The 24514-nt window shown below is 36.5% G+C and overlaps 1 protein-coding gene across 5 annotated transcripts in view; it reads right to left on the bottom strand.

Annotated features, from left to right (window-relative positions):
- The window catches only part of SMARCA2 (SWI/SNF related, matrix associated, actin dependent regulator of chromatin, subfamily a, member 2), a 119320-nt gene that overhangs the window by 44234 nt on the left and 50572 nt on the right, over positions 1-24514 (bottom strand). For all 5 annotated transcript variants that reach the window (XM_064641635.1, XM_064641638.1, XM_064641636.1 and 2 more), the window contains 16 exons: positions 24056-24226; positions 20178-20231; positions 18569-18699; positions 18340-18400; positions 16857-16957; positions 16416-16563; positions 14645-14808; positions 13088-13154; positions 12405-12515; positions 10761-11003; positions 10340-10453; positions 8983-9090; positions 6529-6615; positions 5576-5622; positions 3987-4153; positions 542-705 (listed from right to left, as the gene is read on the bottom strand). In XM_064641635.1, coding sequence (XP_064497705.1) covers positions 542-705; positions 3987-4153; positions 5576-5622; positions 6529-6615; positions 8983-9090; positions 10340-10453; positions 10761-11003; positions 12405-12515; positions 13088-13154; positions 14645-14808; positions 16416-16563; positions 16857-16957; positions 18340-18400; positions 18569-18699; positions 20178-20231; positions 24056-24226 — 1938 coding nt within the window. The remainder of the gene's footprint in view (positions 1-541; positions 706-3986; positions 4154-5575; positions 5623-6528; positions 6616-8982; positions 9091-10339; positions 10454-10760; positions 11004-12404; positions 12516-13087; positions 13155-14644; positions 14809-16415; positions 16564-16856; positions 16958-18339; positions 18401-18568; positions 18700-20177; positions 20232-24055; positions 24227-24514) is intronic.

The following is a 24514-nucleotide window of genomic DNA, read 5'->3' as shown; positions in this document are numbered from 1 at the left end:
GACATACTTCAGTTACATCTTTTGGCTTTTTTAAATAAGCCAAAGTGGTCTGATACCCTCTTTTCCTGGTGACCCTCTCTCAGTACTAACCACTACACCAACAATGTATCTCAGGCCAAGACCTTCTGCACTCACATGGTTACCGATTTCATGAAACAGGCAGCATTCAGCACAACCTTTACTGAAGTGTTGCAACCTACCTCCTGAAGGCTGAAAAGGCAGCGTTAGTTATTATGTCCTAAGGGTTAAAGAATGAGCACAGTTATACAAATGAAGAACATTTGTAACACTCCTAGCTCTGAGGATACCCTGAAACTCAGATAAAATATATATGCAGACACAGAATTAGTTCAGTGATTCAAACTAAAACACTTCTTGATCGTGGCAGTTTGCCTCACTAATTCCTCTCAAAGCAGTATTTTATGACTTACCTGGATTTTTCTCCTTTCATTCCAGGTTACATCTCCTATTTAAAGAAGCAACTCAAAAATGAATCATGAATTCTTTGCACATTTCATTAAGATAAGAAAATAAAAATAACCTGATGAGGATTCCAGTCGCTATCAAAGATTATAACAGTGTCAGCAGCCTGGAGATTTAAGCCTAGTCCTCCAGCCCTTGTACTCAGCAAGAAGATAAAGTATTGTGATCCAGGTTCATTGAACTTCTTCAACAGAGCAGCTCGATCCTCTGACTTTGTTGTGCCTGAAAAGAAAAAAATATGAATATCCCATAAAAAGATGTGAACTGAAATAATATAAATACAGTGTCAGTTGCTAAAAGTACATGTGGAAGGGTAATTTTTGTGCACTGCTCTTTGACACCTCTGCCACATTTTATGTCACACAGAATAAACACTGTCCACAAATGTTTTAGTCAACTGCCTATCACATGTAAGAGATGGACTTCTAAATCTCTCTTTAAAAGTATTTATCTTGAATTTTCAAAAGTAAATCTTAAAATGTCGGCTAACATTGTTATACATTTTCATGACTCACATAAATTTCAACTGAAGTTACTATACACAAACAGAAAAGACCTCTAGCTTTGATTAATGCCTTCTGGCTGTAATAGCATTAAATATTTTTAAAAGCTACATATATAGAGATTTATCAAAATATCACTGTTTGCCTTCAGAGTCATAATTAATACCAAAGGACTGAAAATTCTTAAAATGTCCTATCTTGAGGGTGATATATGTACAGAAGATGAAGCTTTTTTTATTATTACAGTGGGTTGACCTTGAGCTGGTTGGCAGATACATCCCCTTACCCCCTCCAGCTCAACAGTACAGGGGGAGAAAATAAGACAGAAAAGCTCCCGTGCTGATAAAAAGGCAGCTTAATAAAAGTGAAAGGTGCATATGCCAGCAAGGAAAGAAGAGGAATGTATTTACTACTTCCCATCAGCAGCCAGATGTCCACCCACTTCCTGGACAGTAGGATCTCAGCACTCATAATGAGTAACTGGGAAGACAAATGCCACAACAAGGAATGTCCCTGCATCCTCTTCCCTCAGCTTGTATTGCTGTTTGCATCCATTTTGTCAGTTTGGTCAGCTGTCTCATCTGGGTCCCAGTTCACCTTCAGCCTACCAGCCTCCGAGATGGAGGGGTGGTTTGCAGAGAAAGCTTTGACACTCTGGAGTGCTGCTCAGCAATAGCCAAAACACTGGAGTGGTATCACTGGAGAGTTAGCAACCCTGCTAAACCACAAATGCAAAGCACAGCACTATATGGGTTGCCAGGAGGAAAGTTAGCTCCATCCCACCCAGAGCCATCACAACCACACAGTCAAACTGCTGGCCCACTGAACCCCTTAACTGGGTAAGGTACCCACATCAATTGGGTAGAAAACACTCTAAATGAGAAGACAGCTGGATAGAATCTACATAAAGATTGCGTTCCAGTATGGTAGATAATTACAAAATTGGAAAAGAAGAAAAATGGTCCATCTAATTTAATGAACTACCTGGAAAATCTTAAAACAAGGAGGTGTATTTACCATACCACATCTTGCTGTAAACATCCTGGCATGAAAAAGAATTCATTTAAAAACACATGATGTAAGGTTATTTAAAACATTTAAAATGTAATATAATTAATCTTTCTTGAATGGAAGCATTAAAACACCTGCAGGCCAGAGGTGTGAAGAGGGCTTTGTTAGCATGCTAGTATGTTCTTAGGACAGTTTTGACAAAGACATTCTGCAGCAAACAGGTTTAAAACTCAGGGAGGATACCCTATTTTCCTTTTACAGAATTGCAGAACGAATCACAGAATCAACTAGGTTGGAAAAGACCCCTGAGATCATCAGGTACAACCTTTAGCTGAACACCATCACATCAACTAGACCATGGCACTAAGTGCCACATTCAGTCTTTTCTTAAACACCTCCAGGTGACTCCACCACCTCCCTGGGTAGTCTATTCCATCCATTCCAAAGTTTAATCATCCTTCCTGTGAAGAAAATTCCTCCTAATGTCCAACCTAAACCTCTCCTGGTGCAGCTTAAAGACTATGTCCTCTCATCCTGTCGCTAGCTGCCCAGTAGAAGAGGTCGACCACCATCTGGCTACAACCTCCTTTCAGGATGCTGTAGAGAATGATAAGGTTCCCTCTCAGCCTTATGTTCTCCAGGCTAAATAACTCCAACTCCCTCTACCACTCCCTGTTTAACTTATCCTCTAGACCCTTTACCAGATCCATTGTCCTTTTCTGGACCTGCTCCAGCACCTCGATGTCCTTCCTGAACTGAGGGCCCCAGAACTGGACACAGGACCCGAGGTGTGGCCTCATCAGTGCTGAGGACAGAGGGATGATCACTGCCCTGGTCCTGCAGGACACACTATTGCTGATACAGGCCAGGATACCACTGGCCTTCTTGGCCACCTGGGCACACTGCTGGATCATGTTCAGCTGCTTTTCACCAGCATCCTCAGGTCCTTTTCTGCTGGGCAGCTTTCCAGCCATTCCTCCCCCTGCCTGTAGCACTGTCTGGGGTTGTTGTGACTCAAGGGCAGGACCTGGTACTTGGCCTTGTTGAACCCCATACCACTGGCCTTGGCCAATGATTCAGCCTGTCCAGATACCTCTGTGGAGCCCCGCTACCCTCCAGCAGACTAAATTAACATTCCCACTCAACTTGGTGTCACCGTGAATTTACTGAGCGTATACTTGATCTCCTCATCTAGAAAATCAATAAACATACTGAACAGTCAATAAATATACTGAACAAAGATATTGAACAATACTCCACAATATTTCTAAATCATCTTTTCATTCAAAGGTAGTAAAACTTATCTACATATGAAGGAATCAAGGCTCCTGATTTTCCTGGGAAATTCACAAAGAAAGTTACAGGTACTGATTTACCCATCCCTGAAATTCAGACTGTGGAGAATAGCAGTTGAACTTTAAACTGATAAAAATCAATGAATTCCACTGGAATGTAGGCACAGCAGTGGCATTACCATCTCTTATCACGAGAATATCTTCAGACAACTTAGACAGTGATGACTGATTGGGACTCTGGATTTTAAACCCTTTGTGAAAAAGAGATGAGCCCTTAAGCATCAAATTTCTACATAATCTGCATTTCATGAACAGACCTGAGCGCTCATCAAAACAATCCCCTAACCAAATAATCTTCAGGTTAAACAGATGAAAGAAAATACTGAAAGAGCGAGGGAAAATTACTTAACTCTATGAACAGAGACAAAAACGTATCTTGCTCAGTACCTTGTCTGGAAGGATAAGGAAAATTCCAGTAAATTGCAGCTTAAGGGTCTACTGCCATAATTTCATGATAAATATCCTTGCAGATTTATAAAGTAATTTTTTGAACCTGTTTACACTTTTGTATAGTCACATCAGAGCACTGGTGTGCTAGGAAGACACCATGAAGAGAACCCAGGGCTTCCATGCCCAAACTAATGAAGAATGCTACTTATCTTGCTAATTATCCTTTTTTTTCCATTTAGCTTACCATCGAGACGCAAGTAAAGGAAATTTCGAAATGCAAAGTAGTCTTCCATAATGGTCATTAGTGATGTCATTTGACAAAAAAGAAGCACACGATGGTTAGTAGCTCGTAACTTTGGTAGAATGCGATCGAGTAGCTCAAACTTCCCTGAAGCCCGATAAAGTTCAGCTCTGTTGAGAGAAACAGCACAGTAAATGCCAGAGTGAGCCTACATTTAAAAGTCTGCAGTCATTATCATGTCAGACCATAACAAAGAGACTAATTTACTTAATCCAAACAAGATTACAGCACCTTTCTTTCTTTAAAATTGCTTATGATGATTAAAATAAAAAAATAAACACACTTGTGAATTCCCGTTTTCCTGATTTTTCTTCAATTACAAAAACTGTGCAGACTTTCAATCACACAGAATACCCTCCTTTATGAAATTCAATTATTTTCATTATTTATCAAAACAAACATTATTTCTTACCTAGATAAGCATTTTATCATTCACCTCCTAGTTTTGTCTTCAACTGGTATTGAAAACAACTTTCAACTGCAACTGTAGTTGCAAATTGTATTCATCAGGCACATGTTGGAAACTGTTTCCAATCAATTATTATGCACATGGGAGTGAAATATTGCTAACTGAACTAATATACAGAGGTAATAAAAGGAGTTGGACAGAGGATATACTCTTTAGCCATATAACCTTGGTGACCCTGAACAGCGTTCAGTTGCTTTGATTAGCTGCCCTTCTGTCTCCTGTGCTAAGGATTGCAAAACAGGTTCTTAGCACTGAATCAACCCATAACTGAGAAAATGAATAAAAGTAAACAGGATGTCTAAATCAGCATCACAGTGATACACTTTACAAAAATAAATTTCATGCAACGTTTTTCTAACCTTGAGTCTGTACTTGCAAAATATGATGTATCATTAGCAATGGTATAAAGTCTAGAAGATACATAGCCTTCTGATAGGCATAAAACTGTAATCAGCAAAAGACTAAACTTTTTAAGAGACAAGTATTCTGGTATACTTACTAAGGAGACAAATAGTCTGGTACAGTAGTTAAGGGGAAAAAAAGAAGAAATGTCAGTAACACCTAAACAGGAAGCAAGACAGGTGGATGGTGCACACCTGTTCAGAAAGCATCCCTTAACTTGACAGCTGAACAAAGTGTCAAGAAAAAAAAAGTAAATTTATTTCACTTCAGATTATGCAAAAAATGCTACTTTAATTTGAAATACAGATGGTAAAGAGGAAAAAGTAGAAGGCAATAGTAACGAGGGAGAAGAAAATCCCAACTCGTACTTCTGAAGAGTCATTCCAATGAATTTCAGATGGTATCTAAATTATTTCAAAATAAGGGGAAAGGAAGATAGTCTTTTCTTCTGGCTATCCTGAAAGAGATGGAGGATCATGAAAAGATCCTGTAAGACTTCTAGCACTACTTCTAGTGTGTTTTGCTTTACATATCTGCCCTGTGCCTCTTCTGCCTTTCTACAAGTTTGCTTGAGTTTGCTAGCGTGCATCGTCCAGAAAAATGATGTGATCATTAGCTGCAATACAACACAATACAACATAGGAAAAACTGAAACAGTTACCCGTTGATGACACCATTTGAGTAGCCTAAATGTTCAGCGAAGGACTCCTGTAGAGTTATAAGCAATAAACATATTACAAATTACACAGGAACCAAAAATCTTGCATTCTTATTGAAATTAAATTAAATATATGAACGTTGGGGTTTGAGCTTAATGATGATTTTACTCTTGGAAACCACCTTGTAGCCCCAGTGCTCTGCTTCATGTTTTCCTCTACTACTATTTGAAATTCATTGTCTGCAGAAGTAACTTCTGCATTTTACCAGATTACAAATACAGCAGAACTCTAATTAATTTATACTGATTACTAGAAGATCCATTTGCAAATTACTCAATTTATTTAACCAGCATACAAGAGAACAAAGAGTGAAAACTACAATGATAATACATCACAGTAGGAACTTAATTATTCATTCATATATATAGCTTCATTCCAGATATTTATGACAGTTTCTATAATTCCAGATATATTATATTTATGTACTTCAGGTCCTATTGAGAGATGCTATATAGATAGTACATTTTTTCTGAAAAAACAAGGTGGGTGGAATAGGACAATGTAATTGACATTGTAAAAGATTAGCAGTCTTACACAGATTTAATTAGCAGTTACAAAGATTCTACACATGACATTTTGAACTAGTGTCTATACATCACAAATTTAGTCTATGTGGAGATCAAGTTGCTCTGGAATATCTTAAATTTACAAAAAAACCTTCACTTTTTAAAAACACTGTTCCATAAGATTAAATGCTTTCAAACTATACTTTGGATTAAAAATAAAAAGCTGGGAGTTGTTGACTGTTGGCTGTTTTTTTCAAATGTGTCCTTTCCAGTAAAAATTATGTGGACAGAGATGTTCCCTCCCACACACATAAGCTTCTACAGCAGTTTTCTGTTGTGATAGCCACCTGAATAAATACAACCCTCAAAATCAAACCCGACAATCTTACCTCAATGTGCTGAAACATGTATGGATGATTGCATATCTTTCTCAATTGCATGATAGTATTCATTAGAGTTTTTGCCCCACCTTTTCCCTATGGGTACAAACAATACAAAACGAATTATTAATTTCTTAGCTTAAGAATAAAACTTTTGAAAATATTTTTATCCCAAACCTGAACACTGCATCACTAATTAAAAAAGAATCCCAACGAACAAAAACAACCCCCCCAAAAATAATAAAAAAAACCCCAAACCAAACAAAACAACAAAAATCCAGAAGGTACTGTGCAGTTGTCTTGCTATTATAAATTCACCAGTCCTAACAATGCTCTGCAATGAAAAAGGAGGACCCGGAAGCAATCCATAAAGTGCATTATGCTTCTACCCGCAGTATTCATGGCGTGAAGCAGAGCATCCACTGTCCTCCTTATTTATACCGTTTACTTTGAATCCATACAAACTCCATCTGGTCTGAACCCTCTAACAGGAAACAACTCTAGCTAGCTGCTTTTCAACTCCACAGTATCTTCTCCAGTCTGTTAACATAATGGGTTTCTCATTCTAGGCCAAGTAAAATACAGGGCCACAGGTGCTAAAAAGCTAAAGATCACCAAATTCATGAGTCATCTTATTGTTAAAAGAAGTATATTCTCAAAATCTACACTACAGTTAACCTTTCTGTAGAACCAGGACACACATCAGGCTGTTGTGCTAGACCAAAGTGTATGGTTACAACTAATTGCAACTGGTGAATAAAAGTTTGAGAACGTCTTATCATAGTAACATTGCCAAGGACTTGCCACTTCCAGATGCCAAATGTAATCAGAGTGGCAGCAATATTCCAAGATTATTGTATGACTAATTCAAATTGACTTTAAAAACAATTAGCAATTTCAAATCATAAAACTAGGGGAGAATACACTACTTGTCATAATATATACTAGTAATATTCTAGTCTTTTCTGGAAAGTACGCTGAAATCATAACTTTCATCTATGGCAGACATCCATTTGAAGGGGGCACTCCACACATTCAAAATTTGGTTTTGTTCTTTTCAAAATCCTCTCCAATTTGCTCCAAAATGCAGTTCATATTTATTATAAATGTAATTCTCTAGAGCTTTCCAGCTTAATGAACTCTCTCTTATCTCAGCTGGGTCCAGGCCAGAGCTGCAGAAAGACAGGATTTTTTCCTAACACAGTAGTTGTTTGATCACTGAAGCCAAGTGGTCTTAACAACCACCTCCCTCTGCTGTCAACAGGTATCAGGGATAACAGAGCTTGATGAAACAGCTAAAGAAAAAGATTATTTAAGAGAGGGTGGCAAGAGATGAAAAATTGTAGCCCCTTGGGGAGAGAAAGGAGAGGCAAGTGTTTAGAAGACAAGAAAGGCAATTTGAACTGGTTAAGTGTAAAGCTGGGTGGAGAAGCAGGTAGGACAAAATTGACAGAAGCTTCTAAGCAGGTGAAAGAAAGAGATCAGAAAGGGAAGAAGACTCAAACAAAATGAAATTTTTCGGAGAAAATTAAACTGTAGAATTACATAAAAAATACAACAAAGGAACATAAATTAATGTCTAAAAGGTATTCGAAGTATGAAGATGAGTTCCAATATCCAGTGAAAAGAACCAGTTTTGTCTAGACTTCTAATTAAGAACCAGCAAAGAAAACAATTTGACTGCACAAAACTAGGAGGGTAAAATAAGATACTGAATAGAAAGTCACCCACTGTACCAAGGCAATCTGAAAAAGGATTATGGAAAGACTGTATGTGCTGATTGCACTGCATCAGCAACATATACACAAGAAGGCGCAAACCCAAACTGTTAAACCCTAGGTGTTCTGCAGTGCCTGTTCAAGATATTTCACATTTACTACAGTATTTCACATTTGTTATAATGTGGAAAGTTGATGAATGGCAATTTCTTTACACTGCATTGACTGGATGAAGTCCCATGATGGCATAATCAACATTTACTAACACATAGTCTAAATCTAACTACATGACTTTGAATCATACAGTTCTCTTAAAGAACTTTGTCATCAACAGATCCACTAAGTATGAACGCAAGTGTACAGCCCTAGCTGGCTGAAACGAGACTTAACCAATCACTCTGAAAGACAAGATGAACGACCTTCTGTAGCCACTGCTGCCACAATCACAGTTATTCAGGTACATTATTGAATTAATTTGGTCAAAGGAAATGCTGTTTTTTTCTAACATTCCCTGTTTGCAGAAAGGCACTGCAACTACAGTGAATACAAGTAATATCTTCCCTTTGTGAAAAGAAAGCATGAGCTGCAGTCTTGTAACTGAAAAGCGTGCCTGACAGAGATTTCTTTTTCCATAAGAAACCTGCAGTACGAGCCTACATACTGATTTTATAAAACAGAAATAATATTGTTAACATGTTTAATCATAATACGGTATTTCCTACATATTTTAGTCTTTCTTTTGTACCTTCTTGTCTTTTTCAGAACCATCTGTAAGAAGGATTCCCTTGGCCTGCATGTGACGGTACAGGATCTTCTGAAGAGCTGACATATCACATTTGATCACATATTCCACCTAGTGTAAAACAAAAACCCAACCATAAACACACTAATATAACAGTATCAGTAAGATCTAATTGCAAGTTCTTGCCATTTGAAAACACAAAACAAAGCAACTACTGATCTTTTATCTGTACCCTAACACCACATAAAATTTCTGTAACCAGCAATCCAACTGCAAGCACAGCAGTGAGCATCTCGAAAGATTATCTGTGAGTCACACTATCATGAGACAGCTGGATCCTAAGAATGTAACTGCAGGATTACCCAACGTATTTTTTTCCTCATTCTGTAATTTTTAAAATTTAAAAAAAGAATTAAAAATTAATTTTGTTTTACTTTACGTTTAACATGTAATTAAAAAAGTATTTTGTGTTGACTTTATTGAGTTAAACATTATAAAAATATCATCATTGTATATGCAGCAAATAAGCATCTCTCACAGTTATCTAATTAGCATAATGCTTACCTAGGTTGTCATAGAAATATGCCATTTTCTCAATATCCACTAAAACACAGTGAATTAATCAAGTACTGTATGATCCCTACATTCAGCCTGACATGGTGTTCAGCTTTGTAAAACTGTATTTATTACAGTAGTTTTTAACTGCACACTAGATTTAAACACAGTAATACAAAGATTTCATAACCAAATTTAATCCATTTCTTTTTCCATTGCCTCATTTCCAGATTACAGTCACTGTGTTTTTATTGGCCGGATATAAAAACAATGACCTTTCAAATCAGAAGATAACTTTATGTTCTGAATTAAAAAGCTACTAGTTAAAAAAAATTGTGCAATTTCAAAAAGAAAATTCACACAATTTTTAGAATGATAATGCAGGACCAAATTCTGCCTGTTTCATAAAGTCAAGTAATCCTTTAGGAATTTCAGTGAACTAGCCACGGGAGCAAAGTTCAAGGAGTGCAAGGAGGATGGGACAGGACAGAGAGTCTTATCCTCAGTCTATGGTTGACTCACAAATTGAAACCAGACTCTATGGGAAGAGGCTGCATGTCTTAAAACGATGACAACAGACAGAATTAAAGCTGTAAGATTGGTGAGGAATCCTGAGAATTCAGAAACTTCAGGTATTCAGGCTTCCTCAGTGGCCAGCTTTCTCTGAAGAGTTATAAACAAACCAATCACAGCAATAACAAACGCTAAAGAAGTCCTCTTCTGAAAAATAAAACTGAAAAAGGAACGCTATTCAATGCTTAAAAAGGAATATTAAACCCTTTCCAAAACTCCTATCATTGCAAACCTTTTCCGGCAGTTGAGACTCAACCTCTTTCTTCAATCTTCGCAGCAAGAAGGGCCGAAGTACTTTATGGAGACGACGGATGATCAGAATAGTTTCCTCCTCATTTAAGTCCACCTACAGAAGTTCAGAAAAGTCACTACAAGGCAACTTAGTATATTAGGCAATGTCATCTCTCACATAAAAGGTTAAGCATGTGCAGTAATTATTTGCATCTTACGATCAAACTGATTCTGAGTCAAAAATTACAGTGACATTAAAATTTTCTGGTACCATAAAAAATACCAGACTTTTAGTTATCTTAACTCCCTAAGTACCAGGGAGAGATTTAAAACACTAATCCTTCTGTATAAGTTCCTTTCTGTTGTCAGAGGAGCTTCAAACTGGTTTGTTTCTGATCTTTTAAAAAAAACTGCCACAGTACCCTTTCTCCAGTCATGGCAAATGGCGCATTGAACCACTGTTCAAAGGTGCTACAGCTCTTGAAAATGGTTGGGAGGAGGAAGTTGAGAAGAGCCCAAAGTTCAGGTAGTTTGTTCTGCAATGGAGTCCCAGTCAGCAGTATTCGCCTGGGGGCCACATAGTGAGTATTCAAGACCTGAGTCAGCTTGCAGTGATGGTTCTTCATTCGATGGCCCTCATCTACTATCATATATTTCCACCGAATCTGAAGGAAAAAGAAGAAAAATTGGCAAAGTAACAGCAGGTCAGACATTGTCCAATTTCTCCCAACAGGTGTAGAACAAAAATATTTCAAGCCTGAGACACTAGTCACTCTCAGCTGTGAGGAAAGCCAAATCAAGCATTATGCAAATACCACTGTCCTTGCAAGCAGCAAACACAGAGACAAAAACTAGGTATGCTCAATCTGATGCTGAATTCTGATGGGAATGGTAACAGCAAACAGCAGATTCTTTCCATTTCTGAGAAAGAGAATCAAGGCCAGAAGATGGTTTGCGGGGGAAAAAAGAGACCACAATAACTCCAAATAAATCTGTCTCCAAACAAGAACCTTGAAAGGGGACAAAGCATTTTCAGATGAAGTATGCTCACAAACAACAGCAACCCTGAACTTACCTTCTTTTCAGCTAATCCTATATTTTCAATTGAGAACAAAGCAGGATAATTACAATCATCTCAGTTACTGCATTTTCAACTAAAGTTTCTACTTCTTAATATGAAAGTTTAAATGCAGTCACAGCAGATATTGAAAGATACTGCTCTCTCTTACCACCTGTACTACAACATGGATAGTCAACCCAAGTGCCACACTGACCCTATGACTACATAGGCCTTGGTTTGTCCTTTCATAGGTGCTACCTAATTCCATTTTCCAGGACAGGTTGAGTGGCTGTCCTTCCTATCTTTCAGCAAGAGTGGGAAAAACCAGAGGAAAAGAAACACTCTGCAGTCTCTAGCTGTTTTCAAACACTCTGAATTATATTAAGAAAATGCACTGCTTTTGTATTAGAGAGGACAAACAAGTAATCTAATTATGCAGTATGTAACAGAAATAAAAGTGAAAATTAACAACAATGGGACAGGAGGACCATATGGTTTCTCTGTATAGCAAAATACTTCCCTCGTCTGTTTTGTGTGTACATGAAATAGTCTTACAGTACAATAGTTTTCAATTTAATTCATTACACTTGAGGCACACCTGTAGACAGTCAGTGAGCAATAGCAAATTCATGATACTGGTAACTATTTAGTGACAAAGTCACCACATAGCTGGAAAAGCTCTAGTAAGAGTGAGCTTCAGGTCAGAAACAACAGAAAAAATTTAAAGTCACTGCTGCAAATTCGGGCTATGTTAATACTATGCAGAAGTGAGAACAGTCATGTTCTTCCATGGACAGGCAGGTATACAGACAGAACTGCACAAAGTCCCTTGGCCACATTCAGGGAATTCCTTTTGTTCACACAGGGAAGAGCTGTGACCAAGAAGGGTTAACTTTTACTGCAAGACAGAACAATGGGACCTTCCCTATAAAACAAAAATGTGTTTTGTGGTATGCACCATTGGAAGGTGTCTTGGTCTTGCTGTAAAGAGAGGATAGTCTATTACCTTAGCAAGGATATGTTTGTCCTTTATTATGTACTCGTAAGTAGTTAAAAGAACATTGAATTTTCCACTTCGAAGCTGAGGAACAAGTGAGCGGCGCATTGCAGGTGTACCCTAAAAGAGAGAGAGAAGTTAATGAAGATGAAGAAAATACTGATGAAGAAAATACTTTTTTTCTGAATTAGCAGACAATTAGTAACTACATCAACTTGTAATCCTACAGTTCTGTAAATAATACATTGATACATTCAAGACTTCTTCAGTGCCTTCCCTAAACAGTTGCTAGACTGTAAAGCTGTTTATGGCGGCCATGAAAATACGTAGTCAATGGTCTAGCCTCCTTACAAATTGTTTGGCCATATCACTAGTACAGTAGGCAAACAAGAAAGTATTCAGCTATGTTTAAAATGTGAAGTAGTCACCATTTGTATTAGTCTCACCAGAAGCCTTGCAATATGATAATTAACAATTTTATTCTGCATTTTTTACAGTTTTTTACAGTAATTTTCCTCTAGTCTTTTACAGTTTATTACAGTCTTCTTAAGTGTGATTAATTTCATGCTTAGGCCCTGACATACATCACAAAACCTAATGAGCAAACAGACTAAATGCATGCAGAGACAGTAGAAAAACTGGCCCTAGTCTCATTCCTTTAATTCTATTGTCATATAAAAAGCAAATCAAACCTTGTAAGATATCTTCACCACAGAAGGAGCCCATTTGTCAAATTCATATGTCCAATTGGATAAGGTCCTATCAAAGAGATTATAAAAAAAAAGTAACATGTTTCATCATTTGCAGGTCAAACCTCATAAATGCTTCCAAGTGGCTGCCAGCTTTTCAACACATTTTATGTAATCCAACACCACAAATAACAGCATATTTTTAAATATGCACTTTATATACTGTAATAAAATACAAGCATCTCAGAGGGAAGTAAGCACAAAAAATGTGTGAAACACTCTTTCAGTTTATATTCAGGGGCTTCTCTGAAACCAGTAAGAGTAGTGGTTTACATGCACCTTTGTATTTTGGAACATACTAAGAAAAAGAACAAAATACTTTGAAGAGAAAAATAGATTCGTAAGTTCTTTTATACTACTTATGATCCAAAACCATCAGAAGACAACAGCAAAAAATAACCTCGTGGTTTTTCAGCTGCTTGTGGTTTTTTTTCCCCTTCTTATTGGACCTGTGATGGCAGCAATACTAGCTATTTAGAAAGGGCAGAGAAAGGCAGCTTTTGAAATGTATGCAAGAAAGAAGTTTCAGCTTCCCTCTTCTAGAAACATAAAAAATCATTACAGAGTACTTAAGAGAAATTTGGTATTTTTACTGTATCCATGTAAAAACTGACATTAATAACACTTTTGCTTTATTTTTAACTTTGTTTTACTTTATAGATCTTCTCCCAGATGTTTCTTTTCACGCTAGAGCTCGTAATTCATATTCATACAATTAGGCACAGCTGTGGCATTTATCTTAGTCAATCAGTTGCTACTGCAGCATTGCCAGAAGGCAGGACACCTCAAAAGAAATCAAGAAATGACCACAAATCAAATTATTCCTAATCCTGCAACAGATTTGCACGCGCAGCACAACTGGAGGACAAATCAGCTAGTGAAAAGGCCAAGGAGCTTCTGCACATCAATCAAGTCACTTACAGAAAAATGAAGCAAACAACCCCTCAATCTCCTACATTTGTTTTGCAGTGCCTTGCATTTTTTTATCCAGATCACTAAAACCCACACCATACCTTTGGAGAAAGAAAATTGCATTACAAGTCATCTATAAAACAAGCATCATCTTGGAAAACTAAGGAAAAGCCAAAGGAGGACAGCACAATAAACACTTGTAATCTGGACACCTGACAAAAGTGTGAATATCACTCATCGAGGCTATATATATCCAGGGCTAGCTATATAGTACTTAAAAGATCATCCAACCTCATTAAAGCATGCTTGCATGGTATCAGATGAAGAGGCAGACGTTTAAAGAATTAAGCAACAGATTTTTAATATCAGAGTTAAAAGATGAATGGAAAACTGCATGCATGGAAAGAAAAAACATCCCCCTCTAGCGGCTTAAGAGTGAATTAGAGTAAATTCAAACCACTCCAGTTCGCCAAAATTAGTAGAATCAAGCGCTTTATCAGCTTTCTGGTCTTGTCAGTGTGTTGCGTTCCAAATAAACCAATCTGCAATGCTCAGGATGCCAATGCTAGAAAGAGATCCATTACTTACGACAAGGGTACAATGATGAGATAGGGGCCATTGAGTCTTTTGTGCTCCATCAGGTAAGTAATGAGTGCAATAGTCTGTATTGTCTTTCCTAGTCCCATTTCATCAGCTAAAATTCCATTCAGATTGTTATTATAGAGTGAAACCATCCATTCCAGTCCCTGGAGCTGAAATGAAGAATAATAATTTCAGTTATTTAAAACTCACACAAGTAACTAACATCAGCAGTACAGAACCAGTGTTCTGATGTCCCTGTTTACATACATGCTGCATTTCCTGCAGTAAAAATGGGGCCCCCTGTCTACCTTTACAGGGAAATCATCACTCCTGTTTAGCCAAGTATTCACAACAAAGCTGAATTTCATACAAGGAGGTTTTAGTACTGCAGACAAAGCAACAGAGGCACTCACATGTAAGGCTGATAAACACCACTGCAAGAGTTTGTTCTTCAATTTCAGCTGTCAAATGCTAAAACTTTCTGAGTGTATTGTATGCCATTTGCCTGTGTCAATTAAAATCTTTCAAAACCAACACCATCAAATCTGTGCAAAACATGTAAGCCTCATCCTTGCCAAATGCATTATTGGTATGCTAAAGCACTTGTAGCACATGTCCATTTAGTGCCTGCTGCCCAAACCTCCATACGCCAGAGTAGGACAACTTCATCCAAATATGCTTTGTGCATAAAATTCCAGAGTTGGAAGGAAGCCAGGGTACTGTAGCTTGGCAATGTCTACGTATCAGAATTTCACACTCCGAAGGGTACTGCTAGAAAGCACTATTCCCTTATCAGAGAGAATTCCACATATGTGTATATCACATTACTGATGGACATGCAAAGTAAGTTTCTGCTTCTAAGATCCAGACTTCTGGTGTGTCTCATGCATGGAGTGAGCAGAAAATTAAGTGTCCTGAGGAAGTTCAGACAGAAAACTCTATGTGCCTCAAGTAACATTCTGCTGTCCCTGGGAGACAGTCTCCAAAACAATGCTGCCAATTCACTGGCTTTACCCACATGTGGACCGATTCATATTTATGTATTAAACTAGCAGTTGATCAGAATTTGTACTGCCACTGCATGTCCCACTTACAAAGTAGCTTCAGAATCAAGAATAGGAAAACTATCGTGTCTGCATCATTATTCTTTATTTTATGTGGATATAGAAATAATGTTCTGATTAGAGAAAAAATGCAGGTCTAGTTTCCTACAAAGTTGTACAAATGCAGAACTGTTGAAAACACGCATCAAAGACATTTTCAATCACACCTGAATCCAGCTTATGTCTGATACAGAAGTTCCTAGTTACTAAATCCAGTGAAAGTCGGTAAAGAACATGTTACACTAACCTCCACAGTAAACTATTTTTCTTATTTCCAAATTGTATCATCACTGCACTGAAGTACTAGGATCTTAATTAAAAAATAAAATCCTAAACTTCTAAATACTGAAGAAGGAAAATGCTGTTAATCCACCACAAATTAAAACAATAAGAACTGAAATTACAGCTCAATGAGAATGATAGCAAAATCAATATATTATTCATATGCAATGAAAAAAAGGTAGAGGTATATGCAGAAAGTTGGTATTATTATTCAAGCAGTATGTATGAAACATCATCCATGATAGATAACTGTCATTGTTTTGTCCATATTCCCAAATTCTAACCTAGTAGAGATCTTGTATATCTTAACAAATTTTCAGTTTGCCACTTGAAATACCACACTGAAATGCTAGGAGTAATTCCAAGTGTTAAGTATTTTAATGATTTCTCACCTGATAATGTTTTAGTGTGCCATTAATAAGAAGGGAAGACTGCTTTTCCACCCTTTCTGTGATTGCATGAGCAACAGTGTAGTAGGACTGAGACCCTCTAGCACTATATTGCATGCTATATTCATCATCCACATCTTGTTTGGCTGTCCTGGAAAGCAGAAAATGAACTCAGGTGAATTCCCACAAACAAATATTTTTTTGACCATAGCTTACATATGTATGTCTAAAGAAACAGTGAAAGTCCTCAACTGAGATGAGTACATCAAAGGGTGCAGGATTCTTTATAAACAGTACACAGTTAAATGATCATGCTCCTTCTGCAGATATTCATGCCAGAGAAGCTACCACAACTCACTGTAATCTAGAGAAAGTTACTCTTGGGAAATGCCACTGTAAGAAATCACAATTCTTAACAAAAACCAGCACCTAAGGAACACTCACTCAATGATTTGCTTTGCATCTTTTTCAGAAACTTCCTCGCTGTTAGGATCCAGGAGTATCTTCTCATCTGCTTCTAATCTGCTTGACTCTTCCTCCTCATCCTACAGAATACAGAAAGAGAACAGAGGTGCTGGGAAGTGCAATATGTTCCTCAGTCATACCTTCAACTGGCATTCACATACTAGTAACTTTCATTGGTCAATGCTTTACGACACACATCTGAATCACAAAGTTCAACTCACATCTACTCTACAATGAAACTGCGCTGCAGCATAACAAGATGATTAATTTTTGACATATATTAAACAACAGAAAGTCATGCTACTTTGAAATAAAAACTATTTCCCCTTTAATGATCTTACTTTCAAAAGGCTTTCTCTGAGTACCATGTTCAAGGACAGGATTCTAATACCATGTTGATTTTTATATCATATTCTAGATGTGTGATAAATTAATAAAGCTTGAAAAACTGTCAAGGACTACTATTTTAGGCTTCTAGTTTCTTAACTTTTTAAACCCAGTTATTTTTACTCTTTTTAAGATAGTCTGTCTTCTGGCTACAGTTGCAACAGATTGCCAACAATTTAAAATCTCACTAAAAAAGTAAGATTGTAAAATCTGAAGCCCTCTTCTCCTATATTAATACTGAAAGTCATACAGAATTACATTAGCAGAAATTAGCCCAACAAAGGCATATCACACAGTCTGGTCAGTTTCAGAGGTCATCTGGTCTAGTATTGTAAAGACAGCTAAACTTATGAGACCTGAACTCTCTACCTAGTTCTGCTACTAGGCTGTTGATTGAACATGGATCTTCTCTACTCCTTACTTCTCCTTTTAGAAAGCACTTATCTGAAAAGTGCTATGTAAGTATCAGTATTCATTATTCATAGTACCTAATATTATGACCCTGCAAGGTTGGGATCTTTGTGTGTGTCAATTTCAAAATTATTTTTAGAATTTTTGTAACAATAGTATTTAAAACACCATTAAAGTACTGAACCAAATAAGCTTACCCTGAACAGTCTGAATGTCAAATCCCTGCTATAATTCCCAACATTTTAATAAACATAGTATATAAATAATAACCACGTTATTCAGAATTGCATATAAACCTCCAATGCGTAAACTTTAAAGGTGTTAAATTTATTCAGAACAAAGCCACAATGCTGTCTTTTCTGAGATATATTTTAATATAGGAATCTGCTTAATTATCTGGTTTACAATTATTAACAGTCAAGAGTAAAGTATTACTCTTAACCATGGTTACCAGTTAGGCATTTACAGCATGTACAAAGAGCATCTGCTATGAATGGAGAACTACAAAATCAGTTAATTTTCCTGTTTGTTTTAGTCTTAAAGCACCTACACAGCTGCTATCACTTCCCCTCTCTTCCTTATGAAAAACAGGAAAATGCCACATGAAATAAGTACTTGTTTTTACTGTTTTGTTTGTCATAGTCTTTTTTTTAAAGATACATACCTCCTCCTCATATTCAGAGCCACTTTCGTCTTCACTGTCTGATCTGGGAGCAACTTCATAGCTGTACAAAGATGACAGAAAGATTATGAATTACAGTTAACAAAAGGAGGGATTGAGGTTCAATACATTACATAAAATAAAGAACAGAATAGGTAAACAAGAAAAAAGCATATGAAAAATATCAATGCAAATAGAAAAAAACAACCTACTTGGTATGGTAACTACTTACCCAGGGTTCATCTCCAGCCAAGCATCCAGCTGACTTGCTTTTGGTGCCTCTGGTCCAAGAAGAACTTTGCCTGTTTCGGTGTGAGTCACTTTGACAGGAAGGTCACTCATCTGACTGCTCTCATCTATAGGCTAAAAATTCAAATGAAATTTTATACCATAAAGCAACTGAACTTCATGCCTGCCATTACATAACAAAAAGAACTAACAGGACTTTCAAAATTCCAGTTCTGAACAACCAGTAAAGTTTTGTTACTACAAGCCACACTTTTGCACGTGACTATCAAGCAATCACTGAGTCACAGTATTTCTGTGTGGAACATATTCTACGTGACATCCACAAACATATCAGAGTATTCCAAGTAAATTAGTAAGACCAGCATGGAAAAGAATACACTATTGTTTTTTGTGAATCAAGATACAAGGTATGTATTCTTACAGGCATTTAATCCTGTTATTTATACCAATGGACACCTGTAACAGAAAACATACAGTGACCTTATGACCTTTTTGCTTTTTACTGAGAAACAAGGATGTAGCAATTTAGTAAAGGCCTATTTTAAAGATTCACTGTCCTAGCTTATTCAACTAAGCTGATGAAGCACTTGCACAAACAAAATCTTTTACTTACTCTGGTGCTCTAACAAAACCAGAGCAGTATAATTATTTTTTCTGTTATTTCTTTGCCCTGTTTAATCACCTATTTTTTACTTTGAAACCTTTTTGCCTTTTAATACTGTTTCTGCTGAAGAATCTTGCCCAAATACATACATTCATGAGCAACAAATACTAATTCTGAACAATTATAAATACACTGACTGACAAAGAATAAAACTTAGGCCATTTCCATAAATACTGAAGTTATGGGAATGTTATGTGCATTTTCCTTGTGCAACCATATGTATATTAAAGTATTCCGATAAAACTCTTTAACTATATTGTAAGTATCGCTTGCAAGTACAAAAAAGACCAGAAGTAAAACAATAAATACAATTCTAAAGTCTTTATAGAAAAATTAATACAAAAACTGCACTAACAGAATAGTTCTGTTAGCATATGCTCTGTTACTGAGTGAAAAATATTATTCAAAGAATGACACAGAAAAATTATTCTTTTCCTCTCGCTTCTGAGGAAGAAAGCATTTTCAGATGTCTTAATCCATCATAATACTATATTCTGGATTGTGACTGAAAGGTCATTACATGCAATGTCAACAATGTATTTTTATAAAGATGAGAAGACCGACTATATGGTGATTATGAGTTTGTATGAGGAAGTAAATTGTCTGTACATAGATTGTAAGAAAACTACTTATTTTAAGCAGATTACAGTTAAGAGGGAGACTTCAGCATACACAGTGATAGACTCCCTATATTTTTTCTTTTAGTCTTCAACTTTCTAAATAGTGACAGGCTACCATAAATGTAATCTAGGTAATTTTATTCCTGGTTAAAAATAACAGCTTTTATAACCTTTGTGGTTGTGATTTTTTTTTTTAAAGTTATAGCAATGATACACAAAACAATCACCAGGAACTTGTTTTTTTAAAAAAAAACCATCACAAAAAACCAACAACAGCAACAAAAAAAAAGCCCTTGTAAAATTCATACCTCTCCATCGGGACCAAGACCAGATGCCATTCCTTCTGCATTTTCTTCAGCCTTCTACAACAAATGGAGATTTGAAAAATATCATGGTCAGAATACAGGTACAGAAACAATACGCTATATGATGTCAGCATTCTCTATTATGAATATGTTTCACTTGTTTCTGAACAGCCTAGGATTCATATTATTTAAGGTGTGACAGATATGGATAGAGATAGGCACAGAGTTACTACTAAACATAAACCATTTACTAGTATTAAGAGAGTACCTACACACCTGTAGTCAGTGTTATAAATCTGCATGTTAAGAAGTGGCTGGCCCACTGATTTTTTTGGTTCAGACCTATAGCTCAGTTGCTTATACACTGCTCTAATGCAAATAAAATATGTATTTATTTTCAGGTGATTTACTATTAATTTCCTCTAAACTGCCTTAATCTCTGTTTTGAAAGTGTCGGCAGACATCACAGATTGTAAATTCATGCAGGGCACTTTTATCTTGGGTACATACTTTGGGTTTTTTTGGTCTGACAACTAATTAGAAGGAGAATTTTGGGAATGTTTTACACTATATCCTAATCATGTGAAAACAGCAATTACTCAAATCACAAACAAAAAGAATCCTAGAGTTCTTCACTGGAGTAAGCTACAATTTTTTTCTTCCCAGGCACACCTCTAGGAAATAAGTAGTATCTTCCTCAAAGTCTGTCCTCATTTACCCTACTTAAAAATGAGAAAATCAAAGACATAGTCTGCCTCTTTATTCAAACAATTCTGAGAAAGAAAGGATATTATAGAGCTTCTGCTTATTGCACAGTGATGAGTTTACAGCACTACAGCAAAGTATTATTTTGGATACCAATGTAAACAGATCATGCTAACAACAAGAACAGATCTCTTAAACTGTGTTTTAGAGATAAACAACTTTCACGTATTGTTAATGTATGTGATAAATGTAGATTATCTAGTTATTTCTTTTTTAAGAAGTTTATCTGAGGAATAGCTGGACTTCTGAATATTGAGATAATCCTTAATATCTGGTTCAGATCAAGTCTTGAGCCTTCTTCTTTGCCATTGAAGTCCATTATCCAAGGCATGAACTTCAAATGAACATGTAGCAACAGGTATCATTCAATTCCTCATTTTACAAAATGTTATTCTTATTTCTTTCACACAGCCTTCACACTTCAGGGCACATGCCTAATTATCTTTGTTAACTACTCTTCCATTAGTACTACCAAAAATGGAGACATGATTAGGCATAATTCTAGTCTAAAATCTTTAAAACGTTTATGAAGTGTAACACTCTTTAACATACAGGAGAGGTTTATAAACATTTCACCAGGCCCCACTAATGTCATTGGTTCTGATCAACACAATAGCTGACACCCAGTAGGAACAATAACAATATGAGCTTTAAGGCTGCTTGCTTCAGCATTTCTAGGCAGCAGGTATGTCTACTGACAATGAAAGGAACCAGAACTGAAGACTTCAAATAAACAGAAGGGTAGAGTAAGTTATGAAAGCACATATCTGGCCTTGGCTGAATACACTACATTGACTGACAATATTTTTTTCCTTGGACGAACAAGGGCAGGGGCCCACTCTTTTGCACATGAGACTGCTCTCTAATATATAAAGATTATTACAGCTTAGCTACAGGCAATGGCAAAGAACCTTCCAACTCGGATCACAAAAAAGCAGTAAGCATCAGTGCTGTTCACTGTGCAAAGACTAGAACCTGTGAGAACAAAAACATTTACAACCTATAGTTAAAAAACAATTTTGGAAAGCAGAAGCATACGTCACTAAGAAGATAAATGTAAATAATGACAGATATCTTGTACTTTTATTTTGGACTATGTAAATATATCTTTAATATTGACAATTTAATCCTTGACAAGCAATAATAACAGGAAATCTACTGCACAGGCTGCATACTGAAAGGCTGCACAGCAAGTTGAACTTGCCTATCAGATGAAAATTGCATATGGAATATTTTTTTCTAATCCATGACTACTGTAGGAAGCTGAAGATAGAAAATGCAACTAGAAGAATGTGGAAAAAGTAAAGAGGGAAAATCTATCAAAGATTCCAGAAACTGTATCCCACAGGGAGAATGGACTAATCTCAAATTTTATTCTAGTAATAATAGGGTTCTCTTGGATATTCTATAATGTCAGTCTGGCAAATATTAGAAGTATTTCTTCACCATTCACTTCCTCATTGCCATTTCAAAGAGGAAATCCTAAGAACTCTCTTTTGTCATTTCTCTGTAAGTGCAAAATATTAACTACAGGTGTCAGTAGATCAAACTTTTACATGGATTACAAAACATAAAAGCGTAAGGACTAAATGGCGTGACCTGGAAAAAAGACACTGTGCTCACTAACTTCAATGAGTTCTGCACCATGCAATTACAAATTCATAGAATTCTAAATTAAAATAAATGGTCATATTTGTGTGAACTCCTATATCCTTCACAGATGAGCAGATGATAGCTGGAAAGAAGTTAACTACAAACAAAAAGCTGCAGATGACCAAGAGAAAGCAGAGATTTATTTTGTTTGCTAATTTTCCTTTAGGTTTTAGGTTTTATAAACACTGAATATATATATGGGGCATATTTCCCTTTAACTTCAGTGACAGAAAACTATGTCTTTATTTATGTGGCCAGAAGATACTCTGTTTTTTATACATACTTCAACTAAACTGACATAGAAGGAGAACCATACCACAAATGTAGATTGTTAAAGAAATTATTACTTTTCATTAGAGCAGTGCATTTATTCCACATGGTGTCTCATTAATTACTATCTCTACTGCGCACTCCATACATTAAACCAGGCCTGTTCTCACTGGTAGCACAGGTCAAGAAGCTCATTTAAATTACATTTTAACTTTGTACACAGGGTATTGTTTCTATGTTAAGAACATACTCTCAAAAAAAATTACAGAGGTTTTTGAGAGGGCAGGAGAAAACATGAACTATTTTTTTAGGCCATTAATTTTCCAAATCAGTATTTTTTATATGCTGGTTTTTACTAGCATATTTTGAGTGCTGCTAGTAAACCCTGTAAACATAATGTTTATATTTCAATTGGTAATTAGTAGCAACCCAGGCACAGAAGTTGATTATAAAAATCCTCTTACCCATTCTGCAAGAGATGAAAGGTACTCTGAGGTCACAAAAAATGTCAAAACATTCCTTAATGACTATTTCACAAACAAAATTATTTTTTTGAAAATTGCACTGGTTCAGTTTCAACAAGTCTCTCTTGCAGAGCAAAACATTTCATAGGAAGAAAGGTAATTTTGAAAAGTTTCAATTAAAGGTTAAAAATGCACAATGAACAATCCTACTGTCAAATTACCCACTTACTATAATAAAACCACCTATGTTTTTTCTCTGTATTCATTTCCAATGGTCCTACAAAATGGACTGAGTCCAGTGCAGAATGCAGAAGTGTAACACAGTTGCCCTGCACGAAGTTAAGCAAATCAGACTCTTCCCATCTTCCTCATAGGATGTATTTTTGATACACAGGACCCTTTTTGGCTACATTAATCCTAACTTACACATCTGTCCCAATTTCTCCTGTAGAAAGTTTATGAGCAAATTAATGTTATGAGGAAATTGATGTTAACAGCTCAGAATTTTACACTCCTGCCTCCTGCCCACCTTGAGTTTACAATAGCATATACATACTTTAACAGAGAGAGAGAGAGAGATGAGTTCCCTCAGTGTTAAGAATTTGGCAGTGTAGATTTTTTAAACACTCTGGTTGGTATGTGTATGACAACTGGGCACCACTATATTTATTAACATTAAAATTGATTTGAAAAAGAAATGGCTTAAAAATACCAGCTGTATCTACTTGCCTTCTTTCTTCTCCTTCGCTTCTTCTTCTCCTTGGCTGCTTGTGCCTGTTTATGCTCCCATACTAGGTTAGTCAAGTTAGCCACATACTCATCTGTCTGCTGCAAGAGGTAGGCCAGGCGTCTATCTTTCTTTTGATCAATCAGTTTACGGTAGCCTTCTTCATCTTCAGCCTGGAAATACAAAATAGATGTCAGTCATGACAGACATGCTTCCAAAGAAACACTATCCAACTCCTATTTCAATAAGCAAGTACTATCTTAGGTCAGTATGATCTGCATAGAGGGATGGCTAGATGGGTAAAGAAATTGCTGGATGATTAGACCCAGAGGGTCATACATTTGTATCAACAGATCACAGAATCATATGGGTTGGTGGGGACCTTGACGATAATCTAGTTCCAATTCCCTTGTCACAGACAAGGACACCTTTCGCTAGACCAGGTTGCTCAAAACCACATC

Source organism: Pseudopipra pipra, chromosome Z (assembly GCF_036250125.1).
Source record: "Pseudopipra pipra isolate bDixPip1 chromosome Z, bDixPip1.hap1, whole genome shotgun sequence".
Classification (NCBI taxonomy): domain Eukaryota; kingdom Metazoa; phylum Chordata; class Aves; order Passeriformes; family Pipridae; genus Pseudopipra; species Pseudopipra pipra.
Note: the sequence above shows the minus strand (reverse complement) of the source record. Positions and strands in the feature narration are given on the sequence as shown.